Source organism: Protomyctophum parallelum, assembly GCF_964188405.1.
Source record: "Protomyctophum parallelum genome assembly, chromosome: 19".
Classification (NCBI taxonomy): Eukaryota; Metazoa; Chordata; class Actinopteri; order Myctophiformes; family Myctophidae; genus Protomyctophum; species Protomyctophum parallelum.
This window is the reverse complement of record NC_139717.1, coordinates 5,032,744-5,046,719: the sequence shown is the minus strand read 5'-3', so window position 1 is coordinate 5,046,719 and position 13,976 is coordinate 5,032,744. Positions and strand designations below refer to the sequence as shown.

At 42.8% G+C, this 13,976-nt stretch overlaps 1 protein-coding gene across 1 annotated transcript; it reads left to right on the top strand.

The window, feature by feature from the left end:
• Window positions 1-2,986: 2,986 nt before the first annotated feature.
• tdh (L-threonine dehydrogenase) lies at window positions 2,987-11,153 on the top strand. Its single transcript, XM_083790116.1, has 9 exons — window positions 2,987-3,201; window positions 5,406-5,603; window positions 6,362-6,404; window positions 6,548-6,618; window positions 7,278-7,427; window positions 8,253-8,425; window positions 8,562-8,652; window positions 9,168-9,437; window positions 9,694-11,153. The coding sequence occupies exons 2-9, from the start codon at window positions 5,414-5,416 to the stop codon at window positions 9,831-9,833; spliced, it is 1,128 nt and encodes a 375-aa protein (XP_083646242.1). The 5' UTR covers window positions 2,987-3,201; window positions 5,406-5,413; the 3' UTR covers window positions 9,834-11,153.
• The last annotated feature ends 2,823 nt before the right edge of the window (window positions 11,154-13,976 follow it).

The window sequence follows — 13,976 nt, the reverse complement described above, 5'->3', positions numbered from 1 at the left end:
ATCAAACCTAGCATCCTGTCCGAACAACATGCTATCTAAATAAAACGCATTTGTGTGAATTGACCTTGATTGGCTTGAAGGTCATCACCAGTGTTTTAAATTAGATGCGGGCAGAAGCCAGTGAAGGGAACGCAGACCATAGAGGGGTGATGTGAAAACGTAGGGCGGTATGGTTGTGAACTTGTGATAGAGAATGACAGAGATGTGGATATTAAAACACAATCAGCGCCGGGATTTTTTTCAAAATAACAGCTCGGGGTGCCACGCAGATATGTCCGCTTTTACTCTGTAAGTGTATTGTGTAAGTGGATTATTAGCTTTGACGTTTCCACACTAATGGGTTAAATGTATTTCCATTTTTGTACATTTACAATGTTTTTCATCATAAAATATACTGAATACTATTTGACTGCCTACTCCTAATACTGGTATAGTTAAAATGGGATAGATGCAAAGGACACCTTCTGTGTACTGTACTGTAGAGTACAGTACAGTATGTACAAATGTACTGGGGGGAGATTGTGACTTCATGACATCTGTCACTGCCCAGTGACACTGGCTGTGATTCAAGTTTGACTAGACAGTCATCACTGATAGCAGGCCAGTATGCAACGGTGGCCGAACGGTTTGCGGAGCGGTCTTGATATCGGAAGGTCACTAGTTCGTATCCCCGGCCGGACCGGCACGTTAAAATTACCACCGCTGAAGTGCCCTTGAGCAAGGCATTGAACCCCTACCATGAAATGTTCTATGAGCAGGGCCTGGCTGTAAACAAGTTATTGAGCTTAGTCCAGTTACCCTGGGTAAACATAGTACCTTTCCTTTCCTTAGTCCAGTTACCCTGGGTAAACATAGTACCTTTCCTTTCCTTAGTCCAGTTACCCTGGGTAAACATAGTACCTTTCCTTTCCTTAGTCCAGTTACCCTGGGTAAACATAGTACCTTTCCTTTCCTTAGTCCAGTTACCCTGGGTAAACATAGTACCTTTCCTTTCCTTTGCTGTTCTCTTGCACCATCATGCCCTGTCCTGATATAGTTGGCCTCACTGCCGAACCAACACCTCGCCTGCGTTCTCCTGACTTCAGTTTCAATCAACTGTGACACAATGTACCCTCTGATAGTGATTGAGGAGTGTAGTAGATGGCAACAGTCACCTGCCCAACGGACGCATATGACAGAGAGATGTTTATAGAGCATCAGCCATGGCTTTTTATGAAGAAGCCATGCCCTTTATGCCTCCTGATTATATACTATAACTATATCAATGACTCTATGACTGTTTTAATGTTAAACAGGACATTTAGGGCTGCACACGGCCACATATGCCCAATTGGAAATGAGCAGGTATAGTACAGTACATTTACTATATAATATACTTTAAGAGTTACATAAAAGTGAGCATGTGGTAGTTGAGGGCGAGGACTCAGGAGACCATTGTTCACAGTCATACTCATGACACATATTGCTTATTAATAGACAAGTTCTGATGTTCTACTGCCGCCCCACTTTCTGTCAGGTTGCCTCATTAATAGTGTTCTCTGATCTTATATTGCCTCTGTATGATTGAGGAGAGATAGAGGACCCAAGGTCATTGACACGAACTCATCCAAAACAAACGAGCCATGCATCTATTGCCCAAAATGTTTGGGGGCCCGGGGTATGCAGATGCCATCCACTGCAGAGTAACCTTGGGTTTTTTCCAGCTCCCAGGGAAACAATGGCGTCAGGTTACTGCACTGACTATTTAGACGCACGTCACGGCATACTATTCCTATATGCAGTGATGATGGGATGTGGGTGTGGAGTCTGTCCACCACTCACCTGCCCGCCCCATGTACCAACCCTCCTCCGCTAATGCTAGAGAGGGCCAGTGTTAGACATAACACCTCTAGCTAATACAAACACACATGAAAGTCATACGAGGGTGTGGAAATGCACAATTGCACATCTCGTCTTTTTTCCCTTGGTAAACACAAGTTGCCAGACCTCCTGTGTTTATCAAGGGAAAACTCAAACAAAGGAGGCATGAGCTTGTTAATGTCAAAGCTGAAGAATAATTATAAAGGCATGCTGCAGTTTTAAATGCGTTATGATGTATTATGTTATAATGTATGGACATTAAGATATGCTGTTCCATCGATTTTTATCTTCTCTTGCCTTGAGTCCACCCACTAATTTCTATTATTATTCAGCTTAAGCCTGTATTTATTATTGATTTTCTTTCCCCCTCATTTGCGTAGGCTAGTTTTTATAGGCATGTGACGTTCTAGGCATGTGACTGCTCTGCCAGTGCCAGTGTAAGGTCAGCTGGATTTTGTAGAACCACTACTAGGCCTACATGTTTTTTAACATTAGGGATGTTAGACATTAACATTAACACACTCATTTACATAGTGGATTTGGTTATTAAAACATTGCATTTATTTTTACACAAAGTCAAAGAAGACTCTCTCTCTCTCTCTCTCCTCTCTCAGGTATAGGCTTGAGAGTTAGTTGAGATGCACTGAATGTTCCCTTCAACACATTACTTAAATCTATTTCTGGGGTGTTTCCTAAGCCCTAACATCCAAGCCAAAACCTTTCCCATTTACAGACTTTGGTACAGTACAGGCTTGTGTCTAGTCGGTGTGTGGTATTAATTAAAGGTTGACGGCTCCTCGTCGTACTTATGGGAGTTTTTTGTTTTTATTCTCTCACTTTTTATTGCATTGATATAATTTATTATTAGGTCCTTCTTGGCTCTTGGTCTTGAGCCAGGCAATAAAATGCGCCAAGGGGTTGAAGTAAAAGCGGTCCCCTTGTTAGTTAGTTGAGCCACTAGACTCCTCCTCTTCACAGACCACGCCCACTTTGCGTCACGTCACCTCTCCGGCGGTGTGACGCACAGTGGGAGTGGCCTGGTTGTGTGCAGACCGACCGCACCTCCGAGGTTCCTCCAATCGGAGCGAGGCCGGTGAAAGCAGATGGCCGGTGATATATAACTCGAAAGCAGAGCTGATGCAACACTAGTCTAAGAGATAACACACGTGTACACGAGTCAGCAGTTGTTTAGCCTGTTCTCTACCGAGTCAGTGACAGCCAGGACCAACTGAAAGTGAGGAGGCAGGCAGGCAGCATCCCGTATCTCTACAGCGGACAGGGGAAGCAGACACAGAAAGAGGACGCTTAATTGTTTCATTTTCTACTAAAAGACATCTATTGGTAAGTAAAACTAATACATAATAACTGTGTTTTTTTTTAACTAAAGAAAGAAAAGAAAACACCCGCACAGCCATTCCAATTGCGTGGGATCTTTTATTGTTTTATTACGCATGCCTCTTTTTTTTGGCACACTTTGTCCCATAGGCCTATAGGCTTATTTGCAGATCAACATTTTTTTTAATGGTGCGTAAAAGGGAACCATTTAGGAGCTCTTTTTTAGTGAAGCAAGTTATACATTGTGATAAAAGAGTTGGTTGTTACAGTATCACAATCAGTAGGCTAGACCTAGGCCTAAAATTAGCAGGCCGCATAATTGGCAATCATCAGCCTCAGCCATCAGTAAAACGAGTAAAACGGGACATTTCATTCTGTGAACCGTACTGGCCGGTGCAGTGCAAATGAAAACACGGTACAGCTATTAGTCTCTTACAGAACCTTGGCAACCATGCAGCTTTAGATACCACATGCAGGCGCGGTTGCCAAGGATGTTGCCACACACACACACACACACACACACACACACACACACACACACACACACACACTAGAAGGGAACTTATTGCGTTATTTATTCCGAGAAAATGAATTCACAACGTGATTATATTATATTATATTTATTTATAGCTATATATCACAACGTTGTATAATTGATTCCTATATAACAATAGGTTACTCTGATGGCCGGGAGGGACTCTCTGGTTTGTCCTTTAAAAAAAAAAAAAACTCTTTGGATCAACCCTGTAATTCGTGTTCCTAAAGGAAAGGAACGGTACTATGTTTACCCAGCAGGGTAACTGGACTAAGCTCAAGAACTTGTTTACAGCCAGGCCCTGCTCCTAAAGTGCTCAAGCAGCAGAACTCAAATGAAGTGCTGATCCTTTAGAATTGTGTTGCCAAATTCAACACCCAGCGGGGGTTTCATCTATAGCTGTCATGTCCGCCCCTTCCTTCACTTCTGATTGGTTCTCTTTGAAGGCAGGGCAATATAACTATGTTGAGTGTCAAGTAGGCTACGTTATCCTTCCTTTTTTGGAAGCTTCTTCATTTGTTCTTTGGCTTTCGGTAAGTATTGTGATCGCGTACAGGCCGAACCGAACGGCTGACTAGCAACTAATTAATTAGGGGTTTTTTATATGCGCAACTTTAATTAGCACAGTTCAATCAAAAACGATGCTTTAATTGCGTCGATCGCGGGCTGTTATTTTGCCTCCGCATAAATGGCTAATACGAATCGTGACTTCCGTCTTTATTATCGTTTTGCATTAGACACACTTTCAATTTCCATTGAATGATTGATAGTAGATTTATTTATCTATTTCAGCATTCAGTTATTGCTGAGAGCGCAGTAGGCTTTCATATTCATGATATTCTGCATTTGCTGCAGTAGCACTTGGCAGACCCGTTAAGTCGAATGATGGTTATACTTTATGCAGTATAGGCTACAGACTTTTTGGCATCTTTTCTTAGGACTACTTGTTCTGTGTTCTGGAAAGATGCCTGCATAAGATAATTACACAAGAAGCTACTATTGTCTTTGAAACTGTTGCGTTGAAATAAAATAAACCCACCAGGCGATGGCAGTGAAATCTTTTTGTTAGTCCCACTCACAGAAGATCCTCTTCCTGATAAACTAAACAGGAACAGCAGCATGCTTATGTAAAATATCTACATCTAGTACACAATCAGACAATCATGTTCTTCACCACATTTACGTTTTTTAGTTCAATCTTAAAGCACTGGGGCAGCGGTGGCCGAACGGTTTGCGGAGCGGTCTTGATATCGGAAGGTCGCTAGTTCGTATCCCCGGACCGGCACGTTAAAATTACCACCGTTGAAGTGCCCTTGAGCAAGGCATTGAACCCCTACCATGACATGTTCTATGAGCAGGGCCTGGCTGTAAACAAGTTCTTGAGCTTAGTCCAGTTACCCTGGGTAAACATAGTACCTTTCCTTTCCTTAGTCCAGTTACCCTGGGTAAACATAGTACCTTTCCTTTCTTTAGTCCAGTTACCCTGGGTAAACATAGTACCTTTCCTTTCCTTAGTCCAGTTACCCTGGGTAAACATAGTACCTTTCCTTTCCTTAGTCCAGTTACCCTGGGTAAACATAGTAACTTTGCTTTGCTTACTTCATTAATAGGTCTAAAAAAAGTAAAATCTAACTTATCATTGACCGAGGGCTATGAACCTTTCCCCCCCCCCCAGGTAACAAGATGCCTGTCATCAGAAACCTGAGCAAGGTGGCCAAGCAGGCGCTCCTGGCCTCCCCAGGCTGTGGATGCCAGCCTCTCATGGTGGCCGTACGCAACATAAGCTTCTCCCCTCGTCAGGTGACGGGCTCCGATGCCAGCTTTCACTCCCGGTCCTTCTCCGAGACAGACCACCCCAAGGTGCTCATCACCGGTAAGCAAAGAGACACACCTCTTCTTCAGCCATATTTGAAATAATAATCTATCATACCATGGTGTTGTTGTGCGGAAATAACCAATCTACTGTGAGCTTGTATATATCGATATTATTGAAAATAGCTTCTTCTTCTTTTTTTTGCTGTTATTGCATTTTTGTTCTGATTTCCGTCTATAATGACCTGCCCAAAATGGAAAAAATGGTTAATGCACACCAGCCAGAACAACATATCAATATTTATGGCTGTGATTATTGACATTGTCATTTATTATATCACGCCTTTAGGCTTTGGTGAAGAATTGTATATAAAAACTTTAGCGAGTCAGAATGTACTCAACAGAGATGTAAACATAAGCTACATGTATAATGGGGCTGGTAAATGAAGTATCTAGGGATTGACAGTTTAAAACTGGTTCTCAAAGTGGGGCATCAAAATCAGTTTAACCACTTTCAGCTTGAAAGTAATAGCCCACCTGCAAGCTCACAAAGCGTCACATTGAGCTTGTAGATCGGTTATAAAACATTTCATATTTATTTAAACACCAACTGATTAATTTAGGGGTCCTTGACATATAAAAGTTTGATGGTTTAAAACAACAACAACAACAAGGAGATGTAGGTGTTTGGTGCTGTGACCTTTATATTCTCACACTCCTCCACTGAGATCTCCATGGAAACCAGTACTGACAACCCGTAGGTGATGATTTCCAACGTGAGGATTGTGTACTAATGAGATCTGTTTCGATTCATCGCAGGTGGCCTTGGCCAGCTGGGAGTGGGACTTGCCAGATTGTTGAGGTAAGTCATGGTGTGGAGACACACACATACTGTATTTTCCATTTCCTGGAATGGTTGTTGGCATGCTGTAAGACAGACGCAGGCTTTGTTGGGTAGAAATTATTACGTAATTTGTTGCTAATGTTGTCTTTCCTGCCTTACAGGAAGAGGTTCGGAAACAACAACGTCATTCTGTCTGATATCAGGAAGCCGCCGAACAACGTCTTCCACAGTGGTGAGTAAATGTTCCTTCTGGAGGTGAACGTTCAGATCATGAGAGGGACTTCCAGAATGAGCACATCAGTAAATGTTCCTTCTGGAGGTGAACGTTCAGATCATGAGAGGGACTTCCACAATGAGCACATCAGTCATTGACTAATAATATATCAGGAGTTCCGATATTGGCCAATAATGTAAAGTTTGCTGAAATTTGTCCTAAACGTGTTACAACTGCATCATACCGGTATGCCCCCATGTGGGATTAACACAGTTTAAAACGCTCCAATTCTCCTTTCACGTGACCATGTGTGTTTATAAAATGAGGAATGGTTTTTTGATTAGGTATTGATTTCTTTGCCTCAAATACACAATGAAAGTCAATGTGTTCTCTTGAACACAACAGGGTCATTGATCAAATCGATTCATAATGTATGATGAATGTATGTCCAGTGACTGCTATAATAAAGAGTTGATAAAAAGCCTCCCGGCTGGTAACAGACCGCAAACTATACCGAGAACTATAAATGATGTGCTCGGTTGACAATTCAAGCATTTGCCCCACGTTAAATTTGCCTATCCGAAGTATGTAATATTAATGTTGAACATATAAAATATAAGGTCAGATTTCTACACATCTAAAATCTGTTATGAATACTGTATCTCTGCCCCCGTCAGGCCCGTTCATCTACTCTGACATCCTGGACTACAAGAACCTGAGAGAGATCGTGGTGAACAACCGCATCACGTGGCTGGTTCACTACAGTGCTCTCCTCAGTGCTGTCGGTGAGGCCAACGTTCCTCTGGCCCGGGCTGTCAACATCACCGGTGAGTTACGCCTTACTTTCTCATAGTCCATTCGTTTAGATTCTGGGCTCTTGAAAGATGCCTGCATCACACAGCAGTATTACGAACTTACGAATTACACCAATATTGGTGACCTATCAATTATTTTATTTCTTTACCTATTTTGCCATAAAGGTGAATGGAATCGCTGGACAACATTTGGACTTGTATCAAGGCCAGGAATATACTGTAAACACAAGGTTCTGCCAAGAGACTGTCCTCTTGGTTAGTTCACGTCAGAGCTGTACTCAGCGCTGATGGTGAGGCTGATATGCCTCTGTCAGCGTCACTAGTGAGTCCAAGTCTCAGCTTAATCCTCTTAGGATCCCGAAGGATTCAACATTATACAACAGGTGGTCGTTTCGAGGAAGCGATCTGATTGGTTGAAACGGCCTTCTATAGCCGTGCTTCAAACCATTAGCATGGAACACCTAATTGTCCCAGAGCGCAGCAGACTCTAGCTAATTTCTTGTGACATTTGTGGTCGTAGTTGCTTCATCTGTTATTAAAAAAATATGATTTTCTGGCGACTATCTTAGTTTTAAGGGTAACTGTCATATAATCTGCAATATTAAACTTGAGGGTGTGCGTGCGTTACTGTCATTTCTGCGCTGCTTACAGAACTTGCCTTCGGCTCGTTTTTGCAGCAACGCAGACTTGCCATTAATGACAGTAACGCACACCCTCTCGTGTAGTATTGCTTAACTAACAACCTTAGTCAGGTTAACATTGAGTGAGCTGCTTTTCAATTCAACGCGTGTTGGTGAAGTGCCCTAATGGCCGGGTCTGTTTGTCTCATCATTCCAGGCCTTCATAACATCCTGGACATTGCAGCAGAACACGGCTTGCGTCTGTTTGTCCCCAGCACAATTGGGGCGTTTGGGCCCACATCTCCCCGCAACCCCACTCCAGACCTCTGTGTGCAGAGGCCTCGCACCATCTATGGGGTCTCCAAAGTCCACGCAGAGCTGATGGGCGAGGTAAGCTGTCGGAGCACTTTCTCGGTTACCGCTTGGCGATATGACTAACACCGTTTTGGATACACAAGACTATTCATGTTAAGCTTCGCTTGTTGTTGTCTAATGCAAAAGTACCGTTTTCTTTTTTGTTCCGCAGTACTACCACCATCGCTACGGCCTGGACTTCCGCTGTCTCCGTTACCCTGGAATCATTTCTGCTGACTCCACGCCTGGTGGCGGCACGACAGGTGAGAGTCTGAGATTGGGCACACTGTACGATAGTTACCCGTACACAAGTTCTCCATTTTATTGATGTCTATTCCTGTACCCCCTCCTCTCCTGTCATGTCACAAGTTACTTATGCAACGGACTAATTCCGGAGAGTTGTTATGACTCATGGTTTATTTTTAGGTCCGCTGATAAACACTTCTGGTACTGTACATCTGGTACAGGATAACCACTATTATGTTTCCCCCTCCTTAAAAACAACCCCATCTCTCCTGTCATCCCCCATCATCATTACTTGTACAGTAGTTTGGTCAACTTAGTGGAGCTTGTAACCTGTTGTACTGCATGACATTGAACACAGTTGACTTTTCACAACTTTTGTTACAGTCTTAATGATTAAACGCAGTATTAGTGATTAAACACAGTATTTTTTTTAAATACACATGAGAATGTTTTTAATGTATCATGTCTCAGTTTCTTCCCACAATGGTGATCACAAGCATTGTGGCTAATATATTTCTTTGTGTTCCTCCAGACTATGCCGTCCAGATCTTCCACGACGCGGTCAAAACGGGCAAGTTCGAGTGCAACCTGAAGCCGGACACGCGGCTGCCCATGATGTACATCGACGACTGCCTCCGCGCCACGCTGGAGGTGCTGGAGGCGCCGGCGGAGACGCTCAGCATGCGGACGTACAACATCAACGCCATGAGCTTCACCCCGGAGGAACTGGCACAGGAGGTCCTGAAGCAGCTGCCCGACCTGGAGGTCAGCTATGACATCGACCACGTCCGACAGGCCATCGGTAAGTTATATTGTATTGGTATGCCAGCCAATGTTATGCCATGTTAGAACCTTGTGTTGTGTAACGTAAAGGTGCAGTGCTAAAGTTGTCTCTGTGACTAAAATGGGTAGAGCGCGTGTCTCCCCCCCCCCCCTCCCCCCCCCCCCCCCCTCAGTCTGGCCTGTGTTTAATTTAGCATCTCACCTGCCAAGAAATGGAAATGGCTGAGTATGACTGGCTAGATAACACGCGGCACTCTGTGTTCTTTCCTTTCCAGCTGACAGTTGGCCAATGAACTTTGACGACAGCAATGCACGAAATGACTGGGGCTGGAAACACGATTATGACCTTCCAGAGCTCGTGCAGACAATGCTCAACTACATTGGCTCGGAAACACGTGTCGCGCGTGCCAACTGAGAGGACAAAACAGCAGCGGGGGTGTTAGTCGTTGTGTACATAGTGTAAAGAAGACTGCTGAATGAGAATGGAGAAACCTTGGCCTGTACATAGTTATTTCTCTCTGTTCTCTATCTAAGTCAGAAGGGCTCTGTTTTTTCCCGGGGCAAAGCTACCATGTCCGCAGAATGTAAAAGTCATGCCAGACGACCCTCCCCACCTTTCTGCCTAGTATCGATCCATCCCTCTGCCATCCTCTTTACCTCTTTACCCTTGGAATTCAGGGTGAAGAGAAGCCTCTAACTGGAAGGTTGTCAGAAGTATCAGGGCTATAACGGCATACTGAAAGGGAAAATTTACTTGCATGACTATGAATTGTGTGCAGTAAAAAAGTACAACGATTTCTGAGCTTAAAGAAATAACACCAAAAAACTGAACGAGTGAATGTAGCATTGATCAATCTGAATTATTTTCTATTTATTAATTTGCCAAGAATACCCAAATCTAAGGCTAAACACAAATCAAGGACTTTTAAATGAGAGGTTTACAAAATAATATTCAAGCAATTGTCCTTTGATGCACTTTAGAAGGGTGGAAAAAGCAACCATTTGAAATTATAAAAAGGAAAAAAAAGAGGGGAATCTGACATCTGCATTTTGAGTGGTCGTATGGAGCAACTTATTTGAATATGAGCACCGCGGTAACTTTTATATTTTGTTTATTCCATTTTTTTTGCATTGTCTATTTATTCTTTCTGCCGGTGATAAATGTACTGTATGAGAATGATATTGAATGTTTTGCACTACCTGTGTGCATGTGTTCCAAGCCATTTCTGAAGTCATGACTGGCTCAGTGGCTGCCCCCAAATGCTCCCTTTTTCTATTTATCCCATTCTGACCGGGCACCCATTTTGGTGTTAGCATCATGTTATGCTTTATCTATTGAAAAATAGCAGATCTACAAGCTCATATCGCGCCACCGAGTGGCGCGATACGAGCTTGTAGGTCTGCTATTTTTGAAAAATCGAAGAACGACTGACATTTTTAGAATCTGATCTCAGGTCAGAATGGGTTCATCAGACCAGTGTGTGTCCGGCGGAAAACCTCGTATGAATCTGATCTCAGGTCAGAATGGGTTATGAGAGAATTATTCACCAGCTCAGTGGGGTTATTTGGACATAAAGGGAAAATGTGACATTTTATGCCACATTTACAAATATCCACTGCACGGTTCTTTCATTTTTCAAGCCATTACAAGAATCCGTCACTTTCTATGTGAAAGCATAAAGGTCTTTTTTTTAAGTCACAAAACGCTTTATCAATAAAACCTTTTCCTCAAATACCTCATTCGTCATCACCTCCTTATGTTGTCAGATTCTTACTGCCACTAAGTTACAATGTAATCTCAGAAACCTGCAATTGAAAACAAATACCTGCTGGAAATTTGTTTTCAGAACAAAATGTTCTAACCACCCCAGGCATGTGAAAAGTTTAATTTTGCTGCATACTCAAAATGTAGATTTAGAGCAAAAACCTCTGTCTGATTCTTCTTTGGATAGACGCAAGAAACTAGACGGGAGGGATTCTGGTAAGATTCATGGTTCTGGAGGCAAACTCAATGGCATCATTGCCATACAATGGCATAGTGTAAAAGGAATGAGGTGTGCCTTGTCTTGTTCTCCAACAGATACATAATTTGGAGCGAAGACAATTCGGATTCCCAGATATTCGATCAGATGTGCAGCAAAAGCAAATATGCATTCAAGTTCCGGAATACACAACAGTGGTAAAGAATAATGATGGACATGATGCGACTGAGCGATTTCATTCAGCACTGAATATTAATTTCCTTCATCAGATGCTTCTAAACATAAGGGTCAGACTTACACCGAAGCTGACCTTGCTTTATTAATCAGACTGGTGGAACCAGCAGTGTCCTTTTTTTTCGCCAGGATTAGACTACTGTGCCTCAGTTGTGTCATGTATCAAAGCGCAGACATAAAAGAGAGAGATGGTATTTGAAGATTGCTTGGCCTTAAACTATAGCGTGCGAAGGATGCAGTTGCTCAAATAAATTAAGTTGCGTATAGGTCTGCTGTTGTTGCAGACCTTTGCATTTGAGGTTGGACCAGACAGCTAACGTTCTCATAACCTAACGTCACAGGGCTTCACTGAAATTTTATCATGTGACATAATAATACAGCTACAACATCTCAGCCTCACATTTTAGAAACAAAATGCCACTGACTGTTGTGAAACGCCCGCAATTCCTGTAAGCATGTCTGTCATATTTGTCACCTCACTGCAAGGTGAGACGACCGTTAATATTACCTACTGTAATTCCTTTTGTGATAAGACCCTGTAATTAGGTATATCTAGTACTGTACTGTATGTGCAAATACTCTGTGTGCCAACCTTGACTTTTAAACCAGTGGTTTAAAAAATATTTTGCATCACAGACATTCAAGTTGATATGCATTTCACCGTGGACTGCCATTTGAAATGTGACTCGTCGAGGATGTATTTTAGATAGCATGTTATTTAAACAGATGCTGGGCTCACAGTTAGTCTATATAATGTACATACAGCACATGTAAGGCGGCTTTAAATCCATACAAAGCTGATAGAATACACACATAACTTGTCAGTGTATACTGGATTAAGAAGATATGGTCAGGACTCGCACACTCACGTGCTCCATTTCTGTCTCGGTTGTCATTATAATTATTGTAAAGCATGTGAGTGCTTGGGTTCTACGTATTCTTCCTCCCTCACAAGGGCTCCCCCTCCCACCCACACACACACACACACACACACTGCACACACACATCCCCCCCAGCAATGGACTGTTTTGTGCTGATGCAGACAGGCACGCTCCTGCGATGTCACACGGTCACCATGCATGAAGAGACTCAGCCAGGAAATGTCAGGGAGGTCAGACGAAGTCCATGGCCGTCATTGCCCCTCAGTTTGGCCTTGTGCCCCCTCAAAGAACGGCATGCCCCGAGGCCACAGTGGCCTTAATGCCCCAGCTGACTGTACCACTTTCTCCTCTGTCTCTTTCTTGTCATGTAGACAGACACAAAGGGCTGTATTTTGCGTGTCTTAAGTACCAGGTCTTATTACTTAACTTAAGACCTGGAGGCGTGGTCAATGCTCTTTGGCCACTCAGAATAGCCAAATGGCATTGATCACGCCTCCAGGTCTTAAGTTAAGTATTAAGACCTGGTACTTAAGACAAGCAAAATACAGCCCAAAGTGTCTTTTGTTGAGATTCTGAATTCTTAAGTCCCTAAAAAAACTTACTTGATGCACTTTGGCTTTGTATAGGGCACAACGGAGAGAGAATTAATCTGAAGTGGCAAGCAAAACCTCACAACACAATTGATGTAATTGCTGTGTCATTTAGCCGCTACACCACAAGACTATAGAGCGGCGTAGTCCCTCCCCCTTTCAGATCAACGAACGGCCCAGGAAATGAAAACGCAAAGCATTTCCCCATAGTTAGTTTTTATTTAATTTATTTAAAGACCTTTTAAGCGTCGTACGAAGCCAACTCTTGTCGTGACAAATCATGACAACCCACACAATATTTTGGACCAAACAAATAATTACAAAGAAGAAAAACAAAACAAAAAAAGTGTTGTAACCTGCCGTTTTTTTCTACTTTCTAATTCTTTGTTTGGCCCGAAATATTGTGTGTGTTGTCATGATTTGTCACGACAAGAGTTGGATTCGTACAACGCTTAAAAGGTCTTATAAAAACTGCTTATGGGGAAATGCATTGCGTTTTCATTTCCTGGGCCGTTCGTTGTTCTGAAAGGGTGAGGGACTGCGCCGCTCTATAGCCTGTGTGAGCCAATACCGCTAAAGCTAGTAATCTACTGTACTTACCAGCCCATAGAGCCCCATTGTGAACCCGGACATGTTGAGTACACCAATGTTTTATGTTAGAAATGTTGAGTATAGCCACAATGTGCTGACACCATCACATTTGTGATGACGGCTATGGCCGTTTTAAGCCCAATGAGTGTTTTTTTTGCAAAACCAATGCTTGGAATGGATTCAGCATCATGAAACCCCCCTAGTTTGACACATCACATGCTACATAAAGCATGATTGATGATCTTATTTTTTTGCCTATAGGTTGTTAATGGTATGGTCA

Coding starts and splice junctions, on each gene's coding strand:
- tdh (XM_083790116.1), top strand. CDS start 5,414: ATGCCTGTCATCAGAAACCTGAGCAAGGTGGCCAAGCAGGCGCTCCTG. Junction 7,428..8,252: donor CCGGGCTGTCAACATCACCG/GTGAGTTACGCC, acceptor TCATCATTCCAG/GCCTTCATAACATCCTGGAC. Junction 8,653..9,167: donor GCCTGGTGGCGGCACGACAG/GTGAGAGTCTGA, acceptor GTGTTCCTCCAG/ACTATGCCGTCCAGATCTTC.